Here is a 25,247-nt window from a genome sequence, read left to right as displayed (position 1 = left end):
TTTCTCTTTGAACACTAGTGATATTTGAAACTTAATTTGAAGGTGCTAATCATATTGTTAACATGCACTAGCTATGCCCTACAATCTATGTGGTGGATCAAATGTTCAATAAAGGATAGTAAGATGTGATATATAGTGGATTAGAAGCAGAAAATTGCAGAAAATGAAAATGCTATTCAAGGTACAATACAGAAAAAAAATGTTACTTTGTGTTTAAGTTTTGATATGGCTTTTCAGTTAGCACCACTTTCTCAAAAGAACCAACAACTACACACTGTTGAAAAACTGTCACTTCTTCCTGTCTCTAATTCCCTGCACCTGTGCCCTTTGTGCCTTCCTTAATTAGGTCTCAGCTAGTCAATATTAGACACATCAAAACTGGCAATAATACAGGTCTTTTGGGCGACACTGTTGAAAAGAATGTGTTCTTAATGACTACCTGATTAAATAGAGTTAAGACTGACTCACTGCACCATCATGTGATATAAGCATTATGTGAAGGTGCAGCCTGACCCTAGTTCAGCCTCAGTTGGTTAACGCAATACGCAGACCTTCTGGACTCAGCAGTTTTTTGAGAAGTAATTTTGAAAAGTTTTAAACTGAGTGTTTTTACGTATATTACTTGTGTAAGTTTCTGTAACATGAGTTTCATGAATTTTAGCCTGTGTGTGTTTGTGTTGTTGTTTTTTTTTTTTAAAGAATTAGTCCCAATGTTTGTAACACATAATACCAATAAGAAGAGGAGGAAGAAGAAGACTTGAATAAGTATTTTGTTTTGAAAGAATATCCCGGAAGTTGCTATGTCTCGTACCCGTTAGCGTTCCCTTAAGTATGACAGAGGGCGGCGTAAGAGCAGATTTCAGACCGGTTTATCGCCGACGCTGAGGAGGACGCCTCTTATATTTGTTTGAAAAAAGTTGAAATCGGGATTGTCACGTTAAACAGACTTTACAGTAAACTCAGCAGTCGAGCAGGTAAATATTAATGTCAATCTCGGGTTGCCATTTAGCTGTTAGTTGTCACTGGCTAAAGCTAACTAACGTCGTTAGCTTACACACAGTTGCTAACGCTACCGTAGACATTTCACCAACTTCGTGTCTTAAAAAAAAGCTTAACACCGATAATAATTCTGCTCTTATTTCAGTTACAACGCCAAAGTCCGGAGTTAAGACATTTCATTCAACTTTAATCTGCCAGTTTATGTAGGTCAGGTGTAGTGGGGAGACAAGAAGACTTCTAACCGACGGGACAGCGAAGCGGCCCGGTTCGACTTCACCGAACGAAGCCGGGGAGAAGATATCACGAACGGCGGAGCTTGGCTGATGCGTGCGGGGCCAGCGGAACCACACTGAACATTTCAATCTACGAGGATTATTGATCATAAAGTGCCGGTTCATCCGGACAGACACCCCCATGAATGGAAATCGGAACAACAGGTGGGATCCCGGACTAACTAACCACCGTGCCTAAATGTGCTAATGTGGTGTTCAGGTGCTGCCGAGTTATTTTGAGCCCGTTTGTGGTACTTCTCATACATTTAACATTACAGGTTTTTGAATTAGGAGTTTTCCTTTAATCAATTTGGTGTCATACGGTTTTTTTTAAGTGTTCAGGTTATCATACAGAAAAAAAGCTCAGTGGTGTCAGTTCCCAGAGATTACCGGTCAGTTGAGCGCCTTGCACAAGGGAGACATTTGACCTCGTGGTTTTCTACCAGTTTTTCTTAGACTGGGTTTGAACCCCAAGCATAACCAAGGAGTTGCTGTTGCCTAAGCCTGAAAAATGTTGTATTAACAAACCCTTAAAGACAAACTTAGCCCCTTAGTATTTGCGTGTTTGCCCCCAAACCAGTCTCACGGGTTTCTTTTTTGACTGTGTAGGTTGTCAAAAGCAGGTGGTGATGCCACCAGGTGTGCTTGAAGACTGGGAGGGAGGGGGTATGTCCCATCCATCCATCCATCCACCCACCCTGCTGCCATAGTTACTTAGCCTACTGAATAATGTTTAGTTAACTGCTGTCTTTGTTAATTATGAATCAGATAGGCATGGAGGGACATAAATCAATTTACTTTTTGCCAGGGGTAGCAGTTTCTGTGTTAATGATTGTGTTGGGAAAAGTCCAGTGGTGGACTGGGAGGGAGGGGGTATAGATGTTGACTGGTTCATTGAAGCTGACCCATACTTTCTCCATCCCCTTTACCCGTTTCAGATTTGGGCCTTTTTCAAGCCTGAAAAGTTTTAACAATAAACTTCTTCACTTCAGTGTGTCTGTCTGTTTTCAGACATATGCCGGCACTACTTTTTTTTCTCTTTTGCCAGGGCACCATTGTAAATACACTGCTGTGAAAACGTATTTGTTCCCTTAATGATTTCATTTTTTTTTTTTTGGTCATGTTTTCAGGTTTGGGTGTTTCAACTCATCAAACAAATTCTGATATTAGATTAAGAGAACCCGAGTAAAGATAAATTGCAGGTTTGAAATTATTGAATTTATTAAAGTAAAACCATCCATTACCACAGAGTAATGGGCTGTGCCACCCTTGGCAGTGAGAACTGCAATCATGTATTTTCCATAACTGGCAATGACTCTTTCAAAATTTGACTCATTCTTCTTTACGGAGTTGTTTTAACTCATTATTGCAGGGCTTCTAAGAATGAATGCCTGTTTTTAAGTTCATGCCAGTGCATGTCGATCAGATTTAAGCACGAACTCTGACTTTTAAGGTCACTTCAAAACCTTCATGTTTGTGGTGTTTGTTTGTTTTTTTGTTTTTTTTGTTTTGTAGAGTCTTTCAGTGTTGGATTTGCTGGTGTACTTTGCACATTCTCCTTCAGCATTTTATTAGAGCAGAATTAATGGATTCAGAATTCAATTATGGCAAGTCATCCAAGTCCTGAAGTAGCAATGGTAGTGAAGGGTGGTAAATGTAAGACGAGCTCAGCAGTGGTTCTTTTCTTGGAACTCTCCCATGGATGCCATTTTTGCCCAGTCTTTTGTTGTTGGTTGTTGTGGTTGGTGGTTGTTGTGGTTGTTTTTGTTGTTCTGGGATCTGTGACCTCCTAGGTGAGTCGTTGATGTGCTCTTAAAACAGAGAAAACCTGGAACCATTGTGAACCTATTTGCAGTTAATGGAGTGGTTCACTGGAGTCTCAAAGACAGATAAATGTCATTGACTTTATACAGCACCTTAAGCTGTAAGCGGCACAACCCCAGCTCAGCTTCAGTTTATAATTTTTCTATTTATTTATTAATTTTTGTAATGCAGTACACAGATATTTTGGAAGTGAAGTTATTGTGGTTCTCTCATATCCTGTTTAGACTTCATTCTGGAAAGTTTGTTTTTGTTTGTTTTTTAATAAGTTAAACACAGGAAATATCTGTTTATTTCCTTCAGTAAGCAAGGCTCTGTAATACAATGCAAATTTTATTATACCCAGGATCTTTGTTTTGACTTTGCTTAACCAAACATAAGCAGTCAAGATAAATGATCACAAAGGTGAATATCAACTGCATGACTGACTGCATGCATGCACGTCTCAACAGATTTGAGTGTTGCAGCTCCATTTTTAAGACAGAATTATTCATACGGCATTGAATTTCTGTTTAAAAGTTTGCAATACTGTTAAGTCCTAGTCTTTCATCTGCTTCTCTTGGGAGTGTGTATATTAAGGGTTTTAGAATAATAAAATTTTAATTGTTTGCAGCTAGTATGAAAATCACAGAATAATGTTGCTTCAGAGAATGTATTTCTTACCAAAGCTCATCAGGAAAATGACAAACTTTGGATGCTCTATAAAGAAATGTTCGACACCCTTGCATTCCCTCAGAAGAGGTCTTAATGGTGATGCTACTTTTCATAGAATTGATTGGCCAGTAGGTGGTAATTTGTCACGCACTGATCTCTAATCTTTAACATAATCTGCTCTGGTGCGGGGTTATATTTGCAGAGCTGGTAACCATGCCAATGTATTTGTAACAATAAAAACTGAGGCTGAAGTTATCCTGCAGTAATCCTGCTTTCAGTTTTCCCCTCATTAGAGCTGTGATGTTGAGTGTGATGGTAATAAGATGTTTGAATAATTCATACCTATTTATTAACTTGAGAATGAGACATTAAAAAGAGTTCATCTTCAGATTTTATTTTTTCTGCACGTGAGGATTGACTCAGCTTTGCCTATTAAATTCTACTTGATGATCATACTTTGCCTGCTTAATTAAGCAGATTATATTCACACTACAACTATTTAAACACTTGTGTCCTATAAAGTTAAGGAGATTAAACCAACACTTGCTTTATTATTCCAGGATGCACTTTAAAACTTTTAGCTTCCAGTGTTGGTGCTGTGGTGGCTGTACAGTATCTCATCAGTGGAGTTCTTTTAAAATGTGTGGGTTAACTACAGCCATGTGTGGGTGGCTGCTGGTTGTGTGGTGCATTTGTACATTGAAGCAGCCTGATAAGTGGTTATTAATCTCTCCATTGTTGTTCAGGCTAAAGTGAGCCTTTGTCTTTTTGGGACATTACTGGTGCAGTAGCTGCTGCCTGTCCTCTGGAAGTGCCAGTAATGGACATTTCAGTTCAACACTTGAAATCAACTCCAGATCTTTTATTTGCCTTAATTTTTCATAAGAATGCAAGGGAACAAAACTTGTCAGTCAATTGTCTAGTTACTTTCAAGTTTCTGAAAATGAGGGACTGTATTAAGATAATTAAATCCTAAAGATGCTTTTATTAAACCCCTTGAATTAAAGCTGTACATTAATGATATGTTGTTAGTTTATACTATCACAGTGCGCTTCAAAATCAAAGGGGCAACAATTACAAAGATTGTGACATTGTCCAAATACTCATGGAGCTAAATGTCAGCACTTGTGTTACAAAATCCATACTCCGAAGCTTGTTGGGCTGAAAGTTTCTGGGTAATTCCTAACTCAGAATGGAGCTTTTTGGAGAGGCGACTGCGTGTAAGAACTTATTAGTCCAATAAACTACATATAAAAACCATGGAAAGCTATAGAAGAGTCCGATATCTGAATAGAAGTCTAATTATAATTATTATTTTTAGTTTTTGCCTTTAGCTGAACTAGAATTTCAGTTGATTAAACCAGACTGGTGGGGGGGCGGAGAGAGATCTTAAAATATTTCGTAATTGTGATTTTCTTTAGTCAAAGATGAAAACCCTCTTAGATGCTGGAAATTTATTTGAAAGCAGGAAAAACCCAGGTCATTTACTCACACTGAAGACTAAAAGAAATTGCATTCTTTTTTTTTCTTTTTTTTTAAACGGCACATATTTAAATTCACCCCCCCTTGTTTTTTGTTTTTTTTTTTTAATTTTTCATATCTAGTTTCAGTTAAGTGTAGTAGTCCTTATCCTTGTGTTGAATAGACATATACCCAACTAGTGTTTTTATAAAAGCTTAAATAGAATACATGATTTTGACATTTTTTGATCTTTTATTTTGCTATACTGATGGCTCTTAAATAGATAATGGACACCCTGTTACCTGCCTGAGCTATCATATCTCTCAGGAAGAATCTTCTTTTTTTTTTTTTTTTTTCCTCTTTCTTTCTTCTTCTTCATTGCAGCTCAGGGATAAATAAGGTAAATCCATGTTGGCCTGCTCTTCCCTCCTCCTGTCGGCACGGTTGTAGTTACCATGGAGAATTATGGCAGCATGGGTGCCGTCACCATGGGAATGGCACAAGGGAATAAAACAACCTGGGGGGAACCATCATGCAGAAAGTGTATTGTTTTAGTCAATAATGCCTCCTTATGACACATTTAGATCCAGATGAGAGTTCAGAACCTGAAACAGTTTAACTTTTTCAACCCCCAGTTTCTCAGTTGCACTGATTTCATAGCCGTAGTCCTCACTTCATCACTGTTGTAGAATTTCTTTTCTCTGATTCACACTTTCATTTCAGCAGCAACCAAGTGCTCAAAGTCTCGGTGCCTTTACAGCTTCAGCTGTGTATGTATGTATGTGCAAACATTGTCTTGCGGATCCTCTGAGTCACTTTCGTGGAAATTGTGTGGTTGTGTGATGTCATTTTCATTTTCTTTTTCTTTTTTTCAATGTGTATTTTCCAGTTTGGTATTTATGAAAATTGATGTCAAATAAGCGTGGTGTGTCACTCGCCGCCTTCTCCTGTCTGGCAAAGGCCATGTCAGTCAGAAGAAATCTGTGACCGCCAAGCTGGTCTTTATTTTAAAATGTCACCCAACTCTGTAACCTTTCCTACGGCCATTATCAGATTGATGTGGGAATCGCAGTGTTCGTCTGTGTCTTTCAGTTTTGTCGGTTTAAAATGAGGCAATGCTTAACATCCCTGACCATCAGAACCGGCTTACACTGTCTGCACTTTTCCTCCTTATTAACCACTTCCTTCCTTCAGTTTGCCTTTCTCTCTGTAAGGGTGCTCTACACTCGGTGGTACTGTGGTGCAGTGGTTGGCACTGTTGCCTCATAGCAAGAAGGAAGGTTGTTTTGAACCTCCTGGTAGGTGGGGGCCTTTCCTCCCCCTCGGTGTACTCCAGCATCCTCCCACAGTCTAAAGACATGCACATCTGGGTAATCGGTGATTCCACACTAGCCGTAGGTGTGAATGCAACATAGATTATGTGCTTTCGTACAAAGAATAAGTGCTGTATGAATTTACCGTACACTGAATACATTTGTGTATAAGAGCAAAAATTGAGAAGTGAGATTAGATTTACAGTAAATACTAGTCGGTAAAAGCTAAAACTCTGCTGTTGTTTAACATGTCCATAAAACTGTTTCCATTCCTTTGAGCTTTTTCTGCTGAAAATATAATTAACAAAATAAACAAATATAGATAAATGTAGACTAAAGTAATCCTGCAGCTTGGGAGTGACTTGGGGGTTACTGCAAAGGAAGGGTGTGTCTCTTTTGGACAGACACCGCTGTCAAATTGAAATAGCATCTTGATGGTTTTATTTCAGTTGTCTTGTAATGATTCATTGTATTAACTGCCCAAGGTTGTGGCCTCTTGGCTACTTTAATTTTGGAATAAAACAATAATTATAATTTTATTGTCACTGCTTTAGGAGCCGTTGAAGCCCAAGCGCTGTTCACATTGCCACGGCGACCGGGCTATGGCACCCTTGGAAAATCCATCAAGCTTCTGGCCAACTGTTTTCAGGTGGAAATCCCCAAGATTGATGTCTACCTGTATGAGGTGGACATTAAGCCTGATAAATGCCCGCGGCGGGTCAATAGGTAAGGGAAAATCCCCAAACTTATTTGGTAATTTGGCTCATATTTAACATTGCTGTCTGTGTATATTTTTACAGAAGAACTAACAGGACATTATTTACTTTTCCTTTGCATTTTACACCTACACGTTTATGCATCCATTAGTAGTGACGCTGCAGTGTGATCATTTGCAGGGAGGTAGTGGACTCCATGGTGCAGCATTTTAAGGTGACCATCTTTGGTGACCGGCTGCCAGTTTATGATGGGAAGAAGAGCCTCTACACTGTGAGCCCACTTCCTGTGGCCACTGGTGGGGTAAGAAACTAGATCCTCTGTGTGGTGTTGGTTTGTTTAGGTTGCACCTGTCAGCAGCTTCTTATCTATGATATTGATTTCTAGTGCCCGAGAGTTGAACTTGTCAGTACGCATTTGTATGTCTAAAACTCACCTGCTCAGGTGGTTCTTATTTTTGGTAACCAGAGTTTTAGTTCAGTTTTCACTTTTATTGATGTGAGCTTGAGTCTTTTATTTATTAATTAATGTAGGCATTATCAGAAGCAAAATGTAACAAATTGGAATTACAGAAATTGGAATGCAAATAAATTGTACTCCCAGCATCAAAGTAGGCAGTGTACACAAATGTGACCACTTTGATGAAAGGGTTAAATTTGAGCTAGTTTTAAATACACAAGTTTAGGTTTAGTTAACTCCAGCAACCTTTTACTCTGGACATGGGGTTATATCAAAGTATAAAGCTGTTTAACAGTTTAGAAATAAATTCCCCTCTTCATTTCTAATCTTGTTCACCTCCACTCAAGTCTTGGTCCCTCCCACCAAAGAGATGTGCAGAGAAAGCACGGAAAAGAAGTCAAATTGAAACTTGCTTGCATAAAGCGATGTCAGTTAAATATGACGCCTGACTCACATGTTATCTGATTGGTTTTAGCCTGCTATTGGATTTAATGTTGTCGAATAAGCACATCATGTTCACTTTTATGCTTAGGCCCACTTTTGATGAAATTCATCAAGTGCTCCAATGTGACATGATTGTACAGATAAAGTTTTTATTCACACACACAAATTAAGGGCAAAAAGTTTGATCATCACAAATAAGTCATATTTTGTAGAGTCCTAGAAGTTTTTGTCTTTTAATTGAGAAATGAGAACTCAACACTTGGTACCACTGATTAAGTATAACCCCTGTATCATTTTTTTTTTTTTTTTCCTCTTTTCTTAAACAGGTTGATCTGGATGTCACCCTGCCAGGTGAAGGTGGGAAGGACCGACCTTTTAAAGTCTCAATTAAATTTGTGTCATTAGTCAGCTGGCACATGCTACATGAAGTCTTGACAGGACGCGGAGCACCAGGGCCACTGGACCTGGATAAACCTCTGAGCACTAACCCTGTTCATGCTGTGGATGTTGTCCTTCGGCATCTGCCCTCCATGAAGTGAGTTTCTTGTCTTGCACATGTGTGAAGGTTTGTTTTCCTGATGAACACCTTTCTAAACTGAACAACTAGAAAATTATATGAAACATTTGTACGAATTATTTAATGTTATTTCAAAATAACTGGCATTGATGTCTACTGTTTAGCAAGTGTCTTCAATTGGAAACATTCAATTGGAAACTTCCTGGATATTAAGTTGAAGCCTTTGTCTGAATTGTTCTATTTAATTTCTGAAGGATGAGCTGGTTTAAAAATCCAGCAGATTATCTCTAAGCTATTCTGCAGTTTACATATATAATGTTATAGCACCATAAATTGCTCAATCCATCATGCTGTCCTCGCCATCTTTGGTTAATTCCACCAAAGCACTTGAGCAAATGAAATGCTAAATTACATTCTGAATACAATAAGAATAAGTACACTTACCAAACTCTTATGAAAACAAGTAGATTTACCTGCAACCTCACAGCTGAAACTGCTGCGAAGCTCAGCTGTGTACTCATGTCCTAACAAGGTACTTTTTCCCCCATTGACCTTGCTGATTGTAGGGCTGCACGATTTTGCATAAAATGAGAATCACGATTTTTTTTTTTTTTTTAATTGAGATCACGATTCTCTCACGATTCTCTTTTCCAGTATAAATATTTATTGCACTTATTAACTGCACATCAACTTCGTAACAGTTGAGACTGAACATAAAAACAATAAACATAAAAACAACAAATGTCTTACGTTTTGTCGTTGCCGCAAAATGTTGTACTGCTTGAAATTCCGTCTCCACCGTTGCTCGACACTGCGTGTATAGAGCAGGTAGTGCAACAATAGAAAAATAGTTTGCGGGACGGCACTGTGTAGCGTTTGTCTAGGGTGTTGATCATTTTCCTAAATCCCTCGTTTTGCACAGTGTTGATGGGAGCCATATCTTTGGTCAGGTGATAAGTAATAGCCTCCGTAATTTCTTTGTGCCTGCGGGAGTTCGACGGGTAGGGAAGCGCTCTATAAGGTTCCCGTTATTGATGTTTGGGTGGTTGACCGGGACGGATTTTCTCCAGTTACTTTCTCGTCATCCCTGACGTGCTCTCCGTTGTTTTTTTCCCTGCTAATTTTGGCATCACACGGCACAGCTTCTGTATCACGTGGTATAAGGCTCCGCCCTTGTCATTTGTTGAGCAGGAAGAGTGAGCGCTTGTTTTCATGCAGATTACGTCCCGGATCAAAATGCGGTGTCGTCATCGTCTTTTTTTTTTTTTTTTTTTTTTTTTTTAAATCGTTGTCATTTGGAAATGAGATCGCACATAAGTATGAATCGAGATCGCGATCTTCTAACGATTAATCGTGCAGCCCTAGCTGATTGGCTCTTAGGGCTGTTCATTTGCCATCTTATTGCATAATTTAATCATAGATTTCGTTCATTTGTCCTATTTCTGTCAGAATGTCTTTGCTTCTTGTTTGCCATTACTCTGTTGCATTTTACATTTAAGTGATTAAAAACTGTAAAGGCTAAATAATGTAATCTGAATTAAACATGTGAGTAGTGTCTTTGTTAGTTAATTCTCAAGTCAGGAAATATGATCCAAAGATGCTCGCATCCTGGAGATATACAGCTCCCTTAATTTATTATGCAGCATTTCAACAACAACAGAGTTGCACATTTCATGTATTGCATTTCATCTACAATACCTCAGGTAGATGTATTTTTAGATTAGTAGATGACCCCACTGGGATTTGAATTTGACATGCAGAGATGGATTAAAAGCATCTTTTTATGTAATCTACCTTGGGATGTGTCATTTGGTGAATCCATTAACCAAAATAACTTTCAGTAACATGAACACAAACCCTCTGAGCCTCCTGTGGTTTGAGACATGAAACTCATGGCTTGTTTTGTTGTACCCAGTGAACTCCACAGGGAATGTCGCTTCCTATCACAGTAAGTGTAATTTCTGTTCCCTGCTTACCTCTGCGTGTCCTCTACATCGTCACCAGGTACACCCCTGTTGGAAGATCCTTCTTCTCCTCCCCAAAGGACTATGACCATCCACTAGGTGGAGGAAGAGAAGTTTGGTTCGGCTTCCATCAGTCAGTACGGCCAGCCATGTGGAAGATGATGCTAAATATTGATGGTAAGGATGGTGAAAGCAGGAACATTTAAAAGGAATGCATGTAGTGAATACGCATATGCTTTCTTGCCCAGATTAGGATGACATGATCGTTACTGTGTGTGCACTAAACTTAACTACTACTAGTTAATCTGTACAAAAGTAAAGGTCTTAAAATTTTTACAAGTTTTACCATTTTTCTCTTTTCTGAGTTTTTTCAGCTGTCTTCTTTTAGTCACACAGACTTGGAGACAGATTAGCAGGTTGGGGAATGGCTGCCAACCAGTTACTCAAAGAAAATATGATTCCTGATTGGTTGTGAGTGGGCGCTAAATGGTGCAGGCAGTCATTAGATGAAACTAGTTGCTTTATGATTACTTTGGTCACCAGCAGATTGCTGCGGTTGCCCATAGTTTGCGTGGAGGATGCAATTTATGGGCCAACGCGTTTGGAAGTTTCACTGCAGTGCAGTAGTGGAACCTCATAATGTGACAGAGGCTAAGAATGTTTGCCTTCAGAGTAAAAGTTGCATCTTATTGCTGAATTATTTCAAAAGGTATGTCTATTGCTTTGATGGCAAATGTTCTGTTTTCAGTTTCCATCACATTTTCTGGAATTTATCACAGTGTGGGTAGTTCGTGAGTGTTGGCAAGCAAATTGGTGTCTTCATGCATTTGGTGGGCGACCACAGCAATCTGCTAGCAACCAAAGCCATCACAAGAAGGTTTTTGCTGCTGTACTCTCTCTGCAAATGATTTCGGAGACTGCCAGCAACCACTCGCCAGTCAGGGAATTAATTCTGCCTTCCCCTTAGTCACCTATCCATAACCAGTCAGTGATCCCTGCCACGTTGAAAGGCCACACTGACTGCTCTCTAGACCTGTTTGACTTATAAGCAGGTTTGCAAATTCCTGTAAACTTCAGTTTGATTTTAATTCTTCTAGTTTAATTCTTCATGTTAATTGGTAAGCTTTGGATGTTTTGTGTTACATTTCATTACATTTGGAAAGGTCTTCTGAGTGTATGCACATTAACTTACGTATTATAATTCTTTTTTTGGCACGATAGTAAAAGCACAAAACTGTAACTTTTAATGTCATTAGGAAATTTTGGGAAAAGCAGACATTTCAGTATTTGTTACTGTTTTGTCACAACAAAATCCAGAATGTGCTACAGCTCTTGGTGTCCAGCTGTTTAATGACTTATAATCAAATTGAGATTTCCCTTTTTGTCTTAATCAAAGCCTCTAAACCAACTCGGCATGTCTTGGCTGTCTACATAAGGCCTCACCATTCTTATATTGATCTGATTTGTTGTTGTGGCACTGGTCAAAGTTGCAACAATTAGATTTTCCCAAAAGTAACTTTTGGTTATGTGACTGAAAATGAATCTTTCTGGCCTACCATTTTGACTGTCCTAACTCATCTTGTGTTTTTTCAGTGTCAGCCACAGCTTTCTACAAAGCCCAGCCAGTCATTCAGTTCATGTGTGAGGTTCTGGACATTCACAACATTGACGAGCAGCCACGCCCTCTCACAGACTCCCACAGGGTCAAGTTCACCAAAGAGATCAAAGGTACGTCACAGAGGAGTGACAGCCTCTGCTTGTTTTTTATCACAGTAATAACATTTTGTTTATTGCTGCAGATAATTTAAGATCGTGTATGTAATTGAGGTATCAGTTGTTCCACTGTTGGGGGGGGGAGCTAACTGCTTATCATTTACATCTTCACAGGTCTTAAAGTGGAAGTGACACACTGTGGAACCATGCGTAGGAAGTACAGAGTCTGCAATGTAACACGGCGCCCTGCCAGCCTCCAGACGTACGTTTCCATATTGCTCCCCCAGTAGATGTTAACTCGCACTCAAAGCTGTTGCTGGCTTACAATAACACATTCTTGTTACTTTCAAATCCTCAGATTTCCATTGCAGCTTGAGAACGGTCAAACAGTTGAGCGCACAGTGGCTCAGTACTTCAGAGAGAAGTACAATCTGCAGCTGAAATATCCCCACCTGCCTTGTCTGCAGGTGGGACAGGAACAGAAACACACCTACTTGCCTCTAGAGGTAAGAACTAATGTTGATCGTAGGAGTTTGCCCTAAAACCCTAAAAGAACAGTCTCTGGATTTTAAATCATTAGAGGTTACTTGCTACTGGGATTGAGAGCAATGTGCATTTCTCGCTCTACAAAAGACAATCGACACACGTTGATTCCTGAGGTCTAAATGAATTTTGTGACATGAATTCTTGGGACTGCGAGGTTTAAACCTGACAGGGCCCTTCTATGGAGTTTCCATGAAATTGGCATCTAAGAATGTTAGGTTTATGCTGCCTATGTTGGATGACGACACCCTATGAACACAGATTGTTAATCTCAAGTTTCACTTCCTGGTTAAATAAAGGTTTTAGAAAATGAGCTTTTTTTTCGCATCTAGGGTCATAGGGTCGACTGTTTGGCCAGAAAGCTCACAATGATGGTGTTGGATTCATAACAAGAAACGCACTACATTAGTGGGGGGTGTTTTGTTTTTGTTTGTTTTTAAATAGCACTGACGCATTATTTTTAACACTCAGAGCAGCGCACTACCAGTGAAACACTGCCATGTCCTCATCTGGCCTACCGGTACTTGTTTTTGATTTATTGAACCTGGGCTCAGTTTGCATGTTACTACTCAATAGGTAGGTCATATTAAAAAAAAAAATTAACCTACCTTATCTTGGGTAGCCTACCTTCATGTTTAAAGTTTCAAGCCTTTAGTATTATAATACCAGAATCCTTGAATAAGTTTGGTCTATGACACTATGTGGCTCCAGCCACAGCTTCACCAAGCTCTACTGTCTCCTTTGAGAAGGATGGATGGTGTTAAGCAGCATTGGGCCTTCTCTTTTGTGTACCTGGTTTGAGAACGGTTTCTTGATGATTAAGATCATACAGGAAAACTCAAAACTTGTAATAACTCAGGACACTATAATTTTAACTGAAAGAATTTCCCAAATACAGGATTAATTAGGTGGGTTTTTTTTTTTGTTTTTTTTTTTGTTTGTTTGTTTGTTTTTGTTTGTTTGTTTTGGGGGGGGGTGGTGTTTTGTTTTTTGTTGTTCTTACCATTATATCCATCTTGTGATGCTGTGGGCTGTTTTTCTCTTCAACTAATGGAAGTTTAGAAACAGGTTCTTTTGAGTAGGTAGTTGGCTTGTTAAATACATGAAAATGTAAAATATAGCTTTACAAGTTGATTAAAATTTCACAGAAAAGATATAAATGTGAGATATGTAACTCCACTGCAGTCGGTCTACTGTAGTTTCCATTTTGTCAGTGACTCGTTTGGGTTCAATACCTTCCTGAGAAATGCAGCTGATTAACCGCTTCCACACTTTTGTTTTTACTTTCAGGTGTGCAACATTGTAGCAGGACAGCGCTGTATTAAAAAGCTAACGGACAACCAAACGTCAACCATGATCAAAGCCACAGCCCGCTCTGCACCAGACAGACAAGAGGAGATTAGCAGGCTGGTGAGTGTCCTGTAGGCCAAAAGTAATGCAGCATGGGAGATTTAGTTTTTTGGTATCTTTGAATAAATAGACTTTTGTCCCCTTCTTAGGTGCGGAGTGCAAACTATGACGCCGACCCGTTTGTCCAGGAGTTTCAGTTCCGTGTGCGAGATGAGATGGCTCAGGTGACGGGTCGAGTCCTGCCAGCCCCCATGCTGCAGTATGGTGGCAGGGTGAGCTCTGAACCCTTTATGGTACCTTCCCCTTTAAATCACGCTTCATACGCATGTGTGTGTCCTTCTACATGTCTCTGTGTGTGTTGCAGACAACAGGATTTCCTCCACTTAGCCACAGGAAGAGTTTTTGGGGGTTTTTTGGTTTTTTTTTTTTTTTTTTTTTTTTCTTTTTTTTTCTTCAGTTTTATTGATACAGCGTCAAACCATAACAGTCGCCTCAAGGTGATTTATATTATTAAAAAACTCCAACAATTAAATGAGCCCCTATGAGCAAGAGCTTTAGTGACAGTAGGAATGAAAAACTCCAATTTAACAGGAACAAAACTTCAGAGGAACCAGGCTTAGGGAGGGGCGGCTTGCTGATTCGACCGGTTTGGGGTGAGGGGAGGAAGACGGGACAAAAGACATCCTGTGGAAGAGAGCCAGAGATTAATAAGAACCAATGATTAAATGCAGAGAGGTGTATTAACACATTGTGAGTTGGGAAAAGGATGACTGAATAAGAAATACTCAATGGACCATGGGAATCCCCCAGCAGCCTACACCTATTGCAGCATAACTGAGGATTCAGGATCACCTGATCCAGCCCTAACTATATGTTTTATCAAAAAAAAGTTAAATCTAATCTTAAAAGTAGAGTGTGTCTGTCTCCTGAATCCAAACTGGAAGCTGCTTTCGTAGAAGAGGGGCCTGAAATCTGAAGGGGAGAAACAACCTACACAACCAAAACAGTTTGGTCTTATGGCGTGTTTGCAACAAACTAGAAGCACAGTTTTCCTTCAGCGCAGTTGCAGAAAGTATGTGTAATGAGGCAAATTTGCACCAGGAAATATCAGCAGAGATGAGGTGCACATTTCTCAGCCAAAAAAAGTCTTTGCCGTTGCTTTGAGAAAACCAAGTGGCATCCTGGGATCGTCCTGATTCCACTGACAATCACAAATGGGGTACAATCTTTGTGGCACCTGTTAGCCTCTGCTTCACCTGGTTTCCTTTTGCTGCACTTGGGATCAGCTGTTTGAACCCTATCTATGCAGAGTCCAACACAGAAGCAGCAAAACCAGAAATGAAGCAAAATTGCCCCCTTTAGCACACCTTTGTGCTACTTTCAAGTTACATAAACCTAAATTGAGGATGAAGAAAGGAGCTGACTGACAGAAAGCGTTCCCCAACATGTATTTCAGCCATGAGATTTCATATATGTGAAGGTGTTGGTGATAGTTTTTTGCAAATTGTGTATATTTTTTCATGTTAAAAAGATTTGTTCTTATGATTAAAAATGTGCAGTTATGCAACTCTCTCTCAAAGGTCAGTGTGCCGCATAGTCAGAATTATTACATGAAAAACATTTATAAAGCAGGTGAATTTCACTTCAGAACGGCTATGCCGTATCACATCATCCACAATAATACAACTCTAAATGTTTACATGATGTTAAAAAAAAAAAAAGAAGTTATCATCCATCCTTAACAAAGCACAATACTTTGCAAAATATCCACGAAATCTGTGGCTCTTGACGGTGGAAATGATGTATTTTCAGCAAAATTGTGTGAAAAGGAGGAGATGCTAGCAGGTGGAGATGTGCAACACAAAAGTAAATGAATTTAATTAAACTGATCATCAGTGGCCCATTAGCTAGTTTTCCTGTGGAGAAAACCCTGGGAGGAGAAATCATTCTTAATTTGCTTCCACTGTTCGACTACAAACTAATTCAGCTAACATTTTCTCATCTTTCTGAACATGTTTGTGATTTCTGTTTAATTACACCTTAACTCATGAATGCTGTTTTGGGAGATCATCTACACAGATAATGTTGATTTATTTTTAGTGGCTCTGTTTTGCATGTCAATCATAAAATTTCTTTTTTCCCTTTGTATGTGCATGACGAAAGCAAGAACAAAAGCAGCAAAAATATTACTAAATAATGAGCCAATCAGTCACTCAGCCGATTAAGAAAACCAGCTGAGCTCCCACTAGCTGCTTACGTCTTATGAATCCATACATTGTCATTGTCCATGTATTATATTTGTTTGTGTGACTGCCAGCCCCAGCGGATCAACCCTACACTGTCATTGCAGAACCGCACGGTGGCCACACCCAGTCACGGGGTTTGGGACATGAGAGGGAAGCAGTTTCACACTGGAGTGGAGATCAAGATGTGGGCCATCGCCTGCTTTGCCACCCAGAGGCAGTGCAGAGAAGAGATCCTCAAGTGAGCTTGGTTTGGTTATTTATTTACAAAGTGGTTAAACTGTGAAACAGCACTTGGTGGATATACATATGTTAGACTTGCTTTATAAGTGTGTTCATTTTGTTTCAGTTTACTTTTTGAAACTACAACAAATTGTTACTAAGTTTCATTGGTTATTTAAGGTATTTGATTTGTTCTATGGAGGTATAAGTTAAGTACAGATTGTTAATCTTCAGAACCATACTGCTCATTAAACTTTAATTTCCCCCCCCCCCCCCCTTCTTCTTTCAGGAGCTTCACTGACCAGCTGCGGAAAATCTCAAAGGATGCTGGGATGCCTATCCAAGGCCAGCCCTGTTTCTGTAAATATGCCCAGGGAGCTGACAGTGTGGAGCCCATGTTTAGACACCTGAAGAACACCTACGCTGGACTACAGCTCATCATCGTGATCCTACCTGGCAAAACACCAGTCTATGGTACAAAGATCTTTTAATTTCTAAACCAAGTGTTGTTTAACAATATCTTTTTTTTTTTTTTTTTTTTTTTAAATATTTAGAACAGAGATTTTGAAGTTAAACTCTATCGAAGCAGAAAATGGCTTTATATGTCTGACGTATGATTATCAAGCATGCCTGCATAGAGTAAAAGGATGACTAATATTTCTGATTACCCACAGCTGAGGTGAAGCGGGTGGGTGACACCCTCCTCGGCATGGCCACCCAATGCGTGCAGGGTGAAGAACGTAGTAAAAACGTCCCCTCAGACCCTCTCTAACCTCTGCCTCAAGATCAATGTCAAACTGGGAGGCATCAACAACATTCTGGTTCCACATCAGCGGTAAGCTCACAAAACTTCAAACTGAAATTAACAGACTTTCATGTTTTGTTTTGTTTTTAAAAACACATTCTCACTGAAGTGCTTATAGGACATGAGCTAGAAAAAGCTGTGCCAAATAAATGATTTACATTGCTTATTTGTTTCAAAGTGTAAAACTATGAAACAGTTGGGGCTTTTTCTCCTCTGTTTTTCTCCTTGAGGTTTGTTTGCCAAAAATCGTGTGATCTGTGTCATTTCATGACACATTGGTTGGTAGATTATTTATTTATTTATTTATTTATTTATTTATTTATTTATTTTTTTTTCTCTTACTTCCAGACCCACTGTGTTTCAGCAACCTATCATCTTCCTTGGGGCTGATGTCACTCATCCTCCTGCAGGAGATGGAAAGAAGCCATCTATTGCAGCGGTGAGTCGTCTCGTCAGGAAACATCTTTTTCCCGTTCCGGTTTCTTTCGTTTAAGAAACACTTAGAAATTGCAACATATTCCCTCCTTAGCTGAACTGGAGAAAATTATTCATGTATTGGTGTCATCGTGCTTGGATTACTGTAATGCCCTGATTACCGGCTTGGATAAATCTTTTATACCTCCAGGCTGTACAAAAGGCTGCAGCCAGGATATTAACTCATTCTATTAAGCAAGCTCACATTATTCCTATTTTTTTATTTTTAACATTGACTCTCAGATCTTTGGATTTATTTTAAAATTCCTGTACTTGAATACAGAGCACTAAAGAGTATTTCACAGGCTCAGTGTTAGTTCTTCTTACAAGATTTAAGATTTGTGAGGTCAAGCTGCGACTACAGTTAGCTGACTGTGGGGACCTTTTTAAAAAGCAACTAATCTTTGTTGTTGTTGTTGTTAATAGTGGTTTGAGTACTTGTTCTCGGGCTCATGTTTGCAGTGATGAGTCACAAAACAGCCCGAAATGTATCGGATCCCCATAACTAGAAATGTTGTTGGAGATTATTTGCACTGTTGACACTATTTAATTGGCTAGGTTAAAGTATTACTTTTGAATTTTTAACAGAAAATGATGGCAGGGTTTTGTTTTTTGTATGTTTTTTGCAATTGTCTACACCCCTATAGGTGGTAGGCAGTATGGATGCCCACCCCTGCAGGTACTGTGCTACAGTGCGAGTCCAGAGGCCTAGACAGGAGGTCATCCAGGATTTGGCCTCTATGGTGAGAGAGCTCTTAATCCAGTTCTACAAGTCGACCCGCTACAAGCCAACAAGGATCATTTTCTACAGGGATGGAGTGTCAGAGGGCCAGTTCAGACAGGTACTTTAAAAAAAAAAAAAAAAATATTGTTCAAGGCTTATTGTTAGTTTTCCTTTGGGTGGAAACTCTTTCAGGCACCACATAAACACCAATTTAACTTGTACTCGAAGTTGTTTATTATTTGGTAAATAACACCAAAGAAATGCTGTTTATTTGTTATACCATGAACGTGTAACTAAAATTAGTAACGGGTAATGTGCACATCAGATACGAAGAATAAGTAATTTTTCCCCACTTGTATTGTAATAAGATTTTCTAAAATCTACTTTTTGAATGTGTACTGTATTATTTTGTGTTGAGGTGCTGTACTATGAGCTGCTGGCCATCAGGGAGGCATGCATCAGTCTCGAGAAGGAATACCAGCCCGGGATAACCTACATCGTCGTGCAGAAACGCCATCACACACGCCTGTTCTGCGCAGATCGCACTGAGCGGGTGAGAAATAAACTACCACTTCTCCCAATTGTCCCATTCCTCCGAGGAGTTAATTAGTTAGTCATATTAGAAACTTACTGTTTTTGTATAATGTGGTTAAAATCTGGAAACAATGGCCTGTAATGGTTAATGGAAAGCTGGATGGAAAAACAGCCTGTAACTTTAAGTTAAAGGTACAGTAACCAGCTGATGATGTTTAGTCAAATCACTGTAAGGTGTCTGGAGACAGGAGGGTTGCATGTTTAATCTGCTGGCAATAAGTAATTGCGATAATACTGGAAATAAATAGGAATGTTTATGCACGTTTTTGGTTATTAGAGCCCTGACTTCAGTTCAGGAGATCAGGCTTGAGGTGAGGGAGGAGTGCATAATAAGAGAGAGAGATGATGATGATGATGATGAAATTATAAATGTACAAATTGATCATATGTACTTTTGAAATAGATTTGGGATCTTTAAAAGATAAGCTTAAAAGATGTAATTTGACACCAGTCAGTGCATATTTGAGAAAGACTTGCTTTTGTAATAAACTCAAATTATTTTCAACCAGTATATTGTTACGTTGTTTCTTCTTATAAGGTGGGACGAAGTGGAAACATTCCTGCTGGCACCACAGTGGACACAGACATCACCCACCCATACGAGTTTGACTTTTACCTCTGCAGTCACGCTGGAATCCAGGTAAGATTTCAAGGACAGACACAAACTTTCAGGTGACTTTGCCTTACAGTGAAGCTGAAACAATCTTGGGGCACATCTCTAATTTGTGGAAAAAAAATAAATTATTTAGCTTGTGACGTGTTGATCAATCATTACTCGTTAATTACCAGAATTAATTTCCCTTTCTGCCACCTGTCAGTTAAACCTGGAATCTGCCTCTTTCACTCATGTTCATGTTTGAAGCATTTCCCTAAGAACTACACCTCTCACTCTACTGCGTAACTGACACCTCAGCAGCTGTTGGAGAAGGGAACCCTGTTACTGTCAAACACACAGGCCTACCAGCTTCACCTAATTTTAGCCGCTCATTGTTTGCTGCCTCTCGCTGGAGCTGCTTTCTCTCCTGGGTGCGATTAACTCCGCTTTCCTCCCTCCAGGGTACCAGTCGTCCTTCTCACTACCACGTACTGTGGGATGACAACTGTTTCACCGCTGACGATTTCCAGCTCCTCACTTACCAGTTGTGCCACACCTACGTCCGCTGCACACGCTCCGTGTCCATCCCAGCACCTGCCTACTATGCTCACCTTGTAGCCTTCCGCGCTCGCTACCACCTGGTCGACAAAGAGCATGACAGGTGGGGCCCGAATATTTTAATGTTTGTATTTGTGTTTTTCATGAAACCCCAGAGGACTTGAACTTCTAATGACTAATATTGCCTGTACCCTTCGAAAACAACAGTTTCATATGATCACCTTTTTGTTTCAGTCAATCCAAATTAGCATTAATATTTTGCTGTTATCTCTGTAGTAGTTTTTGTAGCTTGATGTAGGCCAATAGTATGACTTTTAATACAACTACAGCATATGTCGTCCAATATGGTGGTTAAACCGCATCAGTGAGGGTTAAATAATCATAGTACCATAGGTTTTCTGGGGGCTAACCATTTCAGGTATCTCTGTATACCTTTGTTATCCTTGTACTTATTTTTTTTTTAATAACTTTTTTTTTTTTTGTCATAGTGCGGAGGGCAGCCATGTCTCAGGGCAGAGTAACGGCAGGGACCCCCAGGCTCTGGCCAAGGCTGTTCAGATCCACCACGACACACTGAGGACCATGTACTTCGCCTAAACACCCCTCCACTTCACTCCACCTCCCAGTTACTCAGCCAGTCTTAGTGCCCAACTTCCTCCTGATCCGGAGTGACTCTGTGCTGGCGCAGCTTTGCTGAAGCCAAACAACGACGACGGCTGTGTAGGAATGTCCTAGAGGAGTCCAGCCATGTTATGTAATCTGAAACCAGCCAAGGTGCTCCGGACCTCCATCTCATTCTCCCCGTGAGCCGTGTCCTCGCCTTCTGCATTTTACAGACACTCAGTTTTATTTTTATGGGATTATTTGGGGTTTTAAAGGATGGTGGAGCAGCCAGTAATCAAAAAAAAAATATTATTTTTGGTGCATTGGTGGTAGAATCACAGAGGACCTGACCTGCTTTGTAACCTCATGTTGAGCCTAATGTTCATGTTTGTTCTTTGGCTTTCTAGAGCCTGTCTGTGTTGTTTCTCTGAGCAAATGTGTGATCGACGTGGCAGCATGTTAGCTTTGGCACCTTTTGTAAATGGGCGGGCTGCCTTAGTGGTTTCTCTTCCGTCTCCCTTTAAGCCAGTTCTGTGTGGTTCCTCAGTCTGTCAGCCAGACAGTAAGCAGCATAACTTTGCACTCTACCAACACAGACACTGAATGAAATCTTCATTTTTCTAAGCAGAGCCACGTACAGCCGTTTTGAGGCATTGTCGTTTGTCGCCTTATTGTGAGGCGAGGTGCATAAACAGAACTATAAGATTCAAAGTCATTGCCATGAAATGGACTTTGTTCTTGTTTGTCTGACTATTTATGATTTTTCTTTTTCCTTTTTAACTTAAATTAAGAATAATTTACAGCAATAGTGTGTAGATGACCACAAACCTTTGGACTTTTCCCAGTTTTTACTTTTAAAGAGAGAAAAAAAAAACTGACCGATTCAGTTGTGAAGAACTCCTTCAGTGCAATAACGTGTTAAAATGGAGAGCGCAGGTGTGTTTTCATGAGTATTTGTGTTGTTCTTAATGAGATCTGGGAAGTGACAATGAAGATGGACTCAGGAATGTGCAGTATTTGACATTCTGGTGACCGCGTAGGACTGATGCCTCAGACGTGAGGCTCGGTCGTGATGAGGTCTGATTGTGTTTGAGGAGGTTTGTTTTGTTAAAGTGCCTGATATGTTTAGAAATTGAACAATTGGTGGGATGGAAGGTCTTTTTGAAACGGTTTGGGTGCCTCAAAACAGTCGATTTGTTAACAACACACACAGCACACTGGATTGTAGATGATCCTACCGCCAGCCACGTGTGATTGCTAATGTTTGCTGCGTTTTTTTGTTTTTCTAAATCACAGATCTGAATATGAAAAATGTTTGAGGTCCTACAGACTCATCATGTTAACCAGAAAAAAATGTTTTCATGATTTTTACAGCTAATCTTTTTTTTTTTTTCGGCACATAGATGATTTGAACAGTAATTATACTTGACCGCTCTCCTTGGTCATGATGTTTTCTAAATGGTGCTTTTGGTCTCCTGGTTCCAGACCTCTAAATGCATTTCATTTGGTTTATTTGCTAAAGAAAACCTTTACATCGGCTAAAAACATCAAAAATACACTCACTGTTCACCAACCTGGTTTTCCCGATGATGAAATGATCAAACTCAAGGCAGCAGCTTTGATTCTTATTTATCTTTTCCCTTTTTTGGTAAATGTATTTAACAATCTCAAACGAGATTATAAATTTTGTGTTTGAGAAGGATTTGCTGTCCCAGCCTTTGAAATTCAGCTTTTTATTGCTGGTTTCTGTCTCATTTGTTTTCACAAACAAATTTGGATTAGTGCAGCTACAAAGGCCTTATTTTCAGTCATTTGCATGTTTAAAAAAAATAAATCAGAAGTCTGTAAACTCTGAGGGCGATGCATCAAATTTCTTTTGTTGGACCCCAAGAGTCTAAAATCTAAATATGTGTGGTTCATTATCATGTATGATGAAGAACGGTAACGTGCTTTCCTTGAAATATAATGAAATTAAATAAAAATGCACAATGCATCAGCTGCTATTGGCCCTGCTGACTGATCTCAGCAGCTATAATCACTGATGCAGGGCCAGTATTTATCTGGTGCATCCCATCTATTTTGAGCTAGCCAGACATGAAAAATTTATGGAAAGAGCTTTATTTAAAAGAAGAAGAAATAATGACAACAAAAAACAGTATCTGACAAGTTGATATAAATTGGTCCCGAAAATCGACTAATCGTTGCAGTTTGAGTGCCAAGATGACACTTTTCTCAAAAGCAGAGTTATCTTTACGTTTTTGTTTTGTTTTTGTTTGTTTTGTTTTTTTTCCCCCCCCTGGAGGGTTTTTCCTCTCTATTTGGATTTGCAGGTGGTGATGTTGACATCTTTATTTGTTTATTTTTCAACTTTTAGTCCGTCATTGACGTCTCTGCACTGCTGCTATTGTTGGACACCCAGCCCCACGTAGGCTGTTGCTCATCTCAAACCTTCAGTTTACTTTAACACACATGAAGCCTTCAGGTTTCATCCCTTGGACCAAACCCATGTGCCTGGTCGGGGTGAGTGCTGACGCTCTCCTTGCCACGTGTCACCAGAATCAGCTGCTATAAGAGGAGTTTTATTTAATATTTCAGCAGATAAACATAAATACTGTATATTTATACACAAAAAGCGAAAACGATATTTTACTGCACTTAACAGAAATTCACGGGGGAGAGAAGTGCTCGTTGGGTTTCTTTAAATGTTTGGCCGAGGCTGTTTCTTAATGTCGGACATTACCAGCATTTGTTTTGGTTGTTTTTGTTTTGGGGGGGTTGTTTGCTTTTTACTTGAACAATAGCAAAAGTAATGGCGGGCATATTTGACGTTGTTTGCTGGTGCTCTGCTCGTCTCTGTAAGTTGACCTTTAGACAGCCTTATTACAGGAACCCCCTTCTCCACTAGTGATGCCACAGGACTTCAGATGCCCTTTTTTTTTTTTCTCCCCTTTTAAAGAAAAAAAAAAAAACTTATTTATATTTAAATTTAATAATGAAATGCATGTATTGCTTATTTTTCTAACAAAGTCCTATTTGAAGCAGAAGCCTAATAACTAATAACGTAGAGGTCTGCGATAACTTTCCAAATTTAGGTTTATGTATGTGATCGAGGTTTGTGTTGTCATAGCGCGATCAGATGAATCCTCAGCCCTCCTCACACTCTGTGTTATCATCTCAAAAGCTCATCTGAGAAGCTTTAGGACATTGTTTGATTTTTATTCATATACTAAACCATTTTTCTTTTGCATATTAATGAGAGGAGGCTTTATTTTTGGGGGGTTGTTTTCCTCCTGTCCGTTACAGACTGTGCCTTTTTCTGATGGTGCTGGAAAAATGTTCAAAAAGTGTGCTGAGCCCAGAGTCTACATTAATACGTATATATTAATACCTGGAAATACTGTAATGTGTGTGGATACCTCTGACATGTATGCCAAGAACACAAAAATATGCAGAATTTATCCGTTTTGAGCTGACAGGACCAAAAGGCCTGCAGGGATTGGTTTATTGAACGGGCACTCAAGCACAACCTAAAACCAAACATTTTTCAGTAATAAAAATCATAACTCGGGCGGGGGGGTTGGGTGGGAAGCACTCATGACTCGTAGGTAACGAATATCTCAGTGTAGACATGATGTAGCATATTTATTTATTTCTGTGAGGCGTACTGCATGTTGTCCTCGGTTGGCGTTTTGTGTGTTCGTTCTTAAATGGACAGCAATAATGAAGCAGCTGTAAAATTTCTGTGCAATCGGTTTGGCCGGCCTTCCTTTTTCTCCGTGTTTGCGTGTCTCTGTCTGAAAACTTCATTTTGTTTTCGAATGTGAAGTTCAGACGTTTACAGACTTGGACAAAGAGCTTTTGTTTCTCCACGAGTGCCCGTCTCCCATGTTAAGGGATTCCCCACAAAATAAATGAATCTTTCGATGCCTCTGAAGGTTGGCTGCATATCATTCTTGAAGGAAAAAAAATATTTGAGTTTGAAAATGTTTTTTTTTTTTCTTTTTTTTTTTAAAGTTTATGATATTAATAATAAGTACAACTGTATGTTAAAGAACTTTTAAAGTTTGTCTTAACACTCACCTGATCCTGGTCCTAAGTTGAGCCTTTTTTTTTTTTTTTTTTTTTTTTTATTTGTCATATTTAATTTTTGGAATAAATACTCTATGTATAAAAGTCGTGTTGCTGTCGTGATTGGAAGAAAGTGT

At 39.4% G+C, this 25,247-nt stretch overlaps 1 protein-coding gene across 1 annotated transcript; it reads left to right on the top strand.

Moving 5' to 3' along the window:
* Positions 1–807: 807 nt before the first annotated feature.
* On the top strand, positions 808–25,000 carry LOC120726586 (protein argonaute-3-like). The gene is given in 21 exon segments (XM_040020262.1): positions 808–974; positions 1,198–1,436; positions 7,075–7,246; positions 7,417–7,537; positions 8,464–8,672; positions 10,659–10,795; positions 12,212–12,346; positions 12,506–12,593; positions 12,690–12,837; positions 14,165–14,284; positions 14,374–14,496; positions 16,575–16,708; positions 16,979–17,163; positions 17,364–17,419; positions 17,421–17,524; positions 17,843–17,933; positions 18,616–18,810; positions 19,111–19,245; positions 19,825–19,926; positions 20,343–20,542; positions 20,928–25,000. Coding segments are annotated over 20 exon segments (2,583 nt in total). The 5' UTR covers positions 808–974; positions 1,198–1,417; the 3' UTR covers positions 21,037–25,000.
* The last annotated feature ends 247 nt before the right edge of the window (positions 25,001–25,247 follow it).

Source organism: Simochromis diagramma, unplaced genomic scaffold (genome assembly GCF_900408965.1).
Source record: "Simochromis diagramma unplaced genomic scaffold, fSimDia1.1 OVJJ01000753.1, whole genome shotgun sequence".
Taxonomy (NCBI): Eukaryota; Metazoa; Chordata; class Actinopteri; order Cichliformes; family Cichlidae; genus Simochromis; species Simochromis diagramma.
Note: the sequence above shows the minus strand (reverse complement) of the source record. Positions and strands in the feature narration are given on the sequence as shown.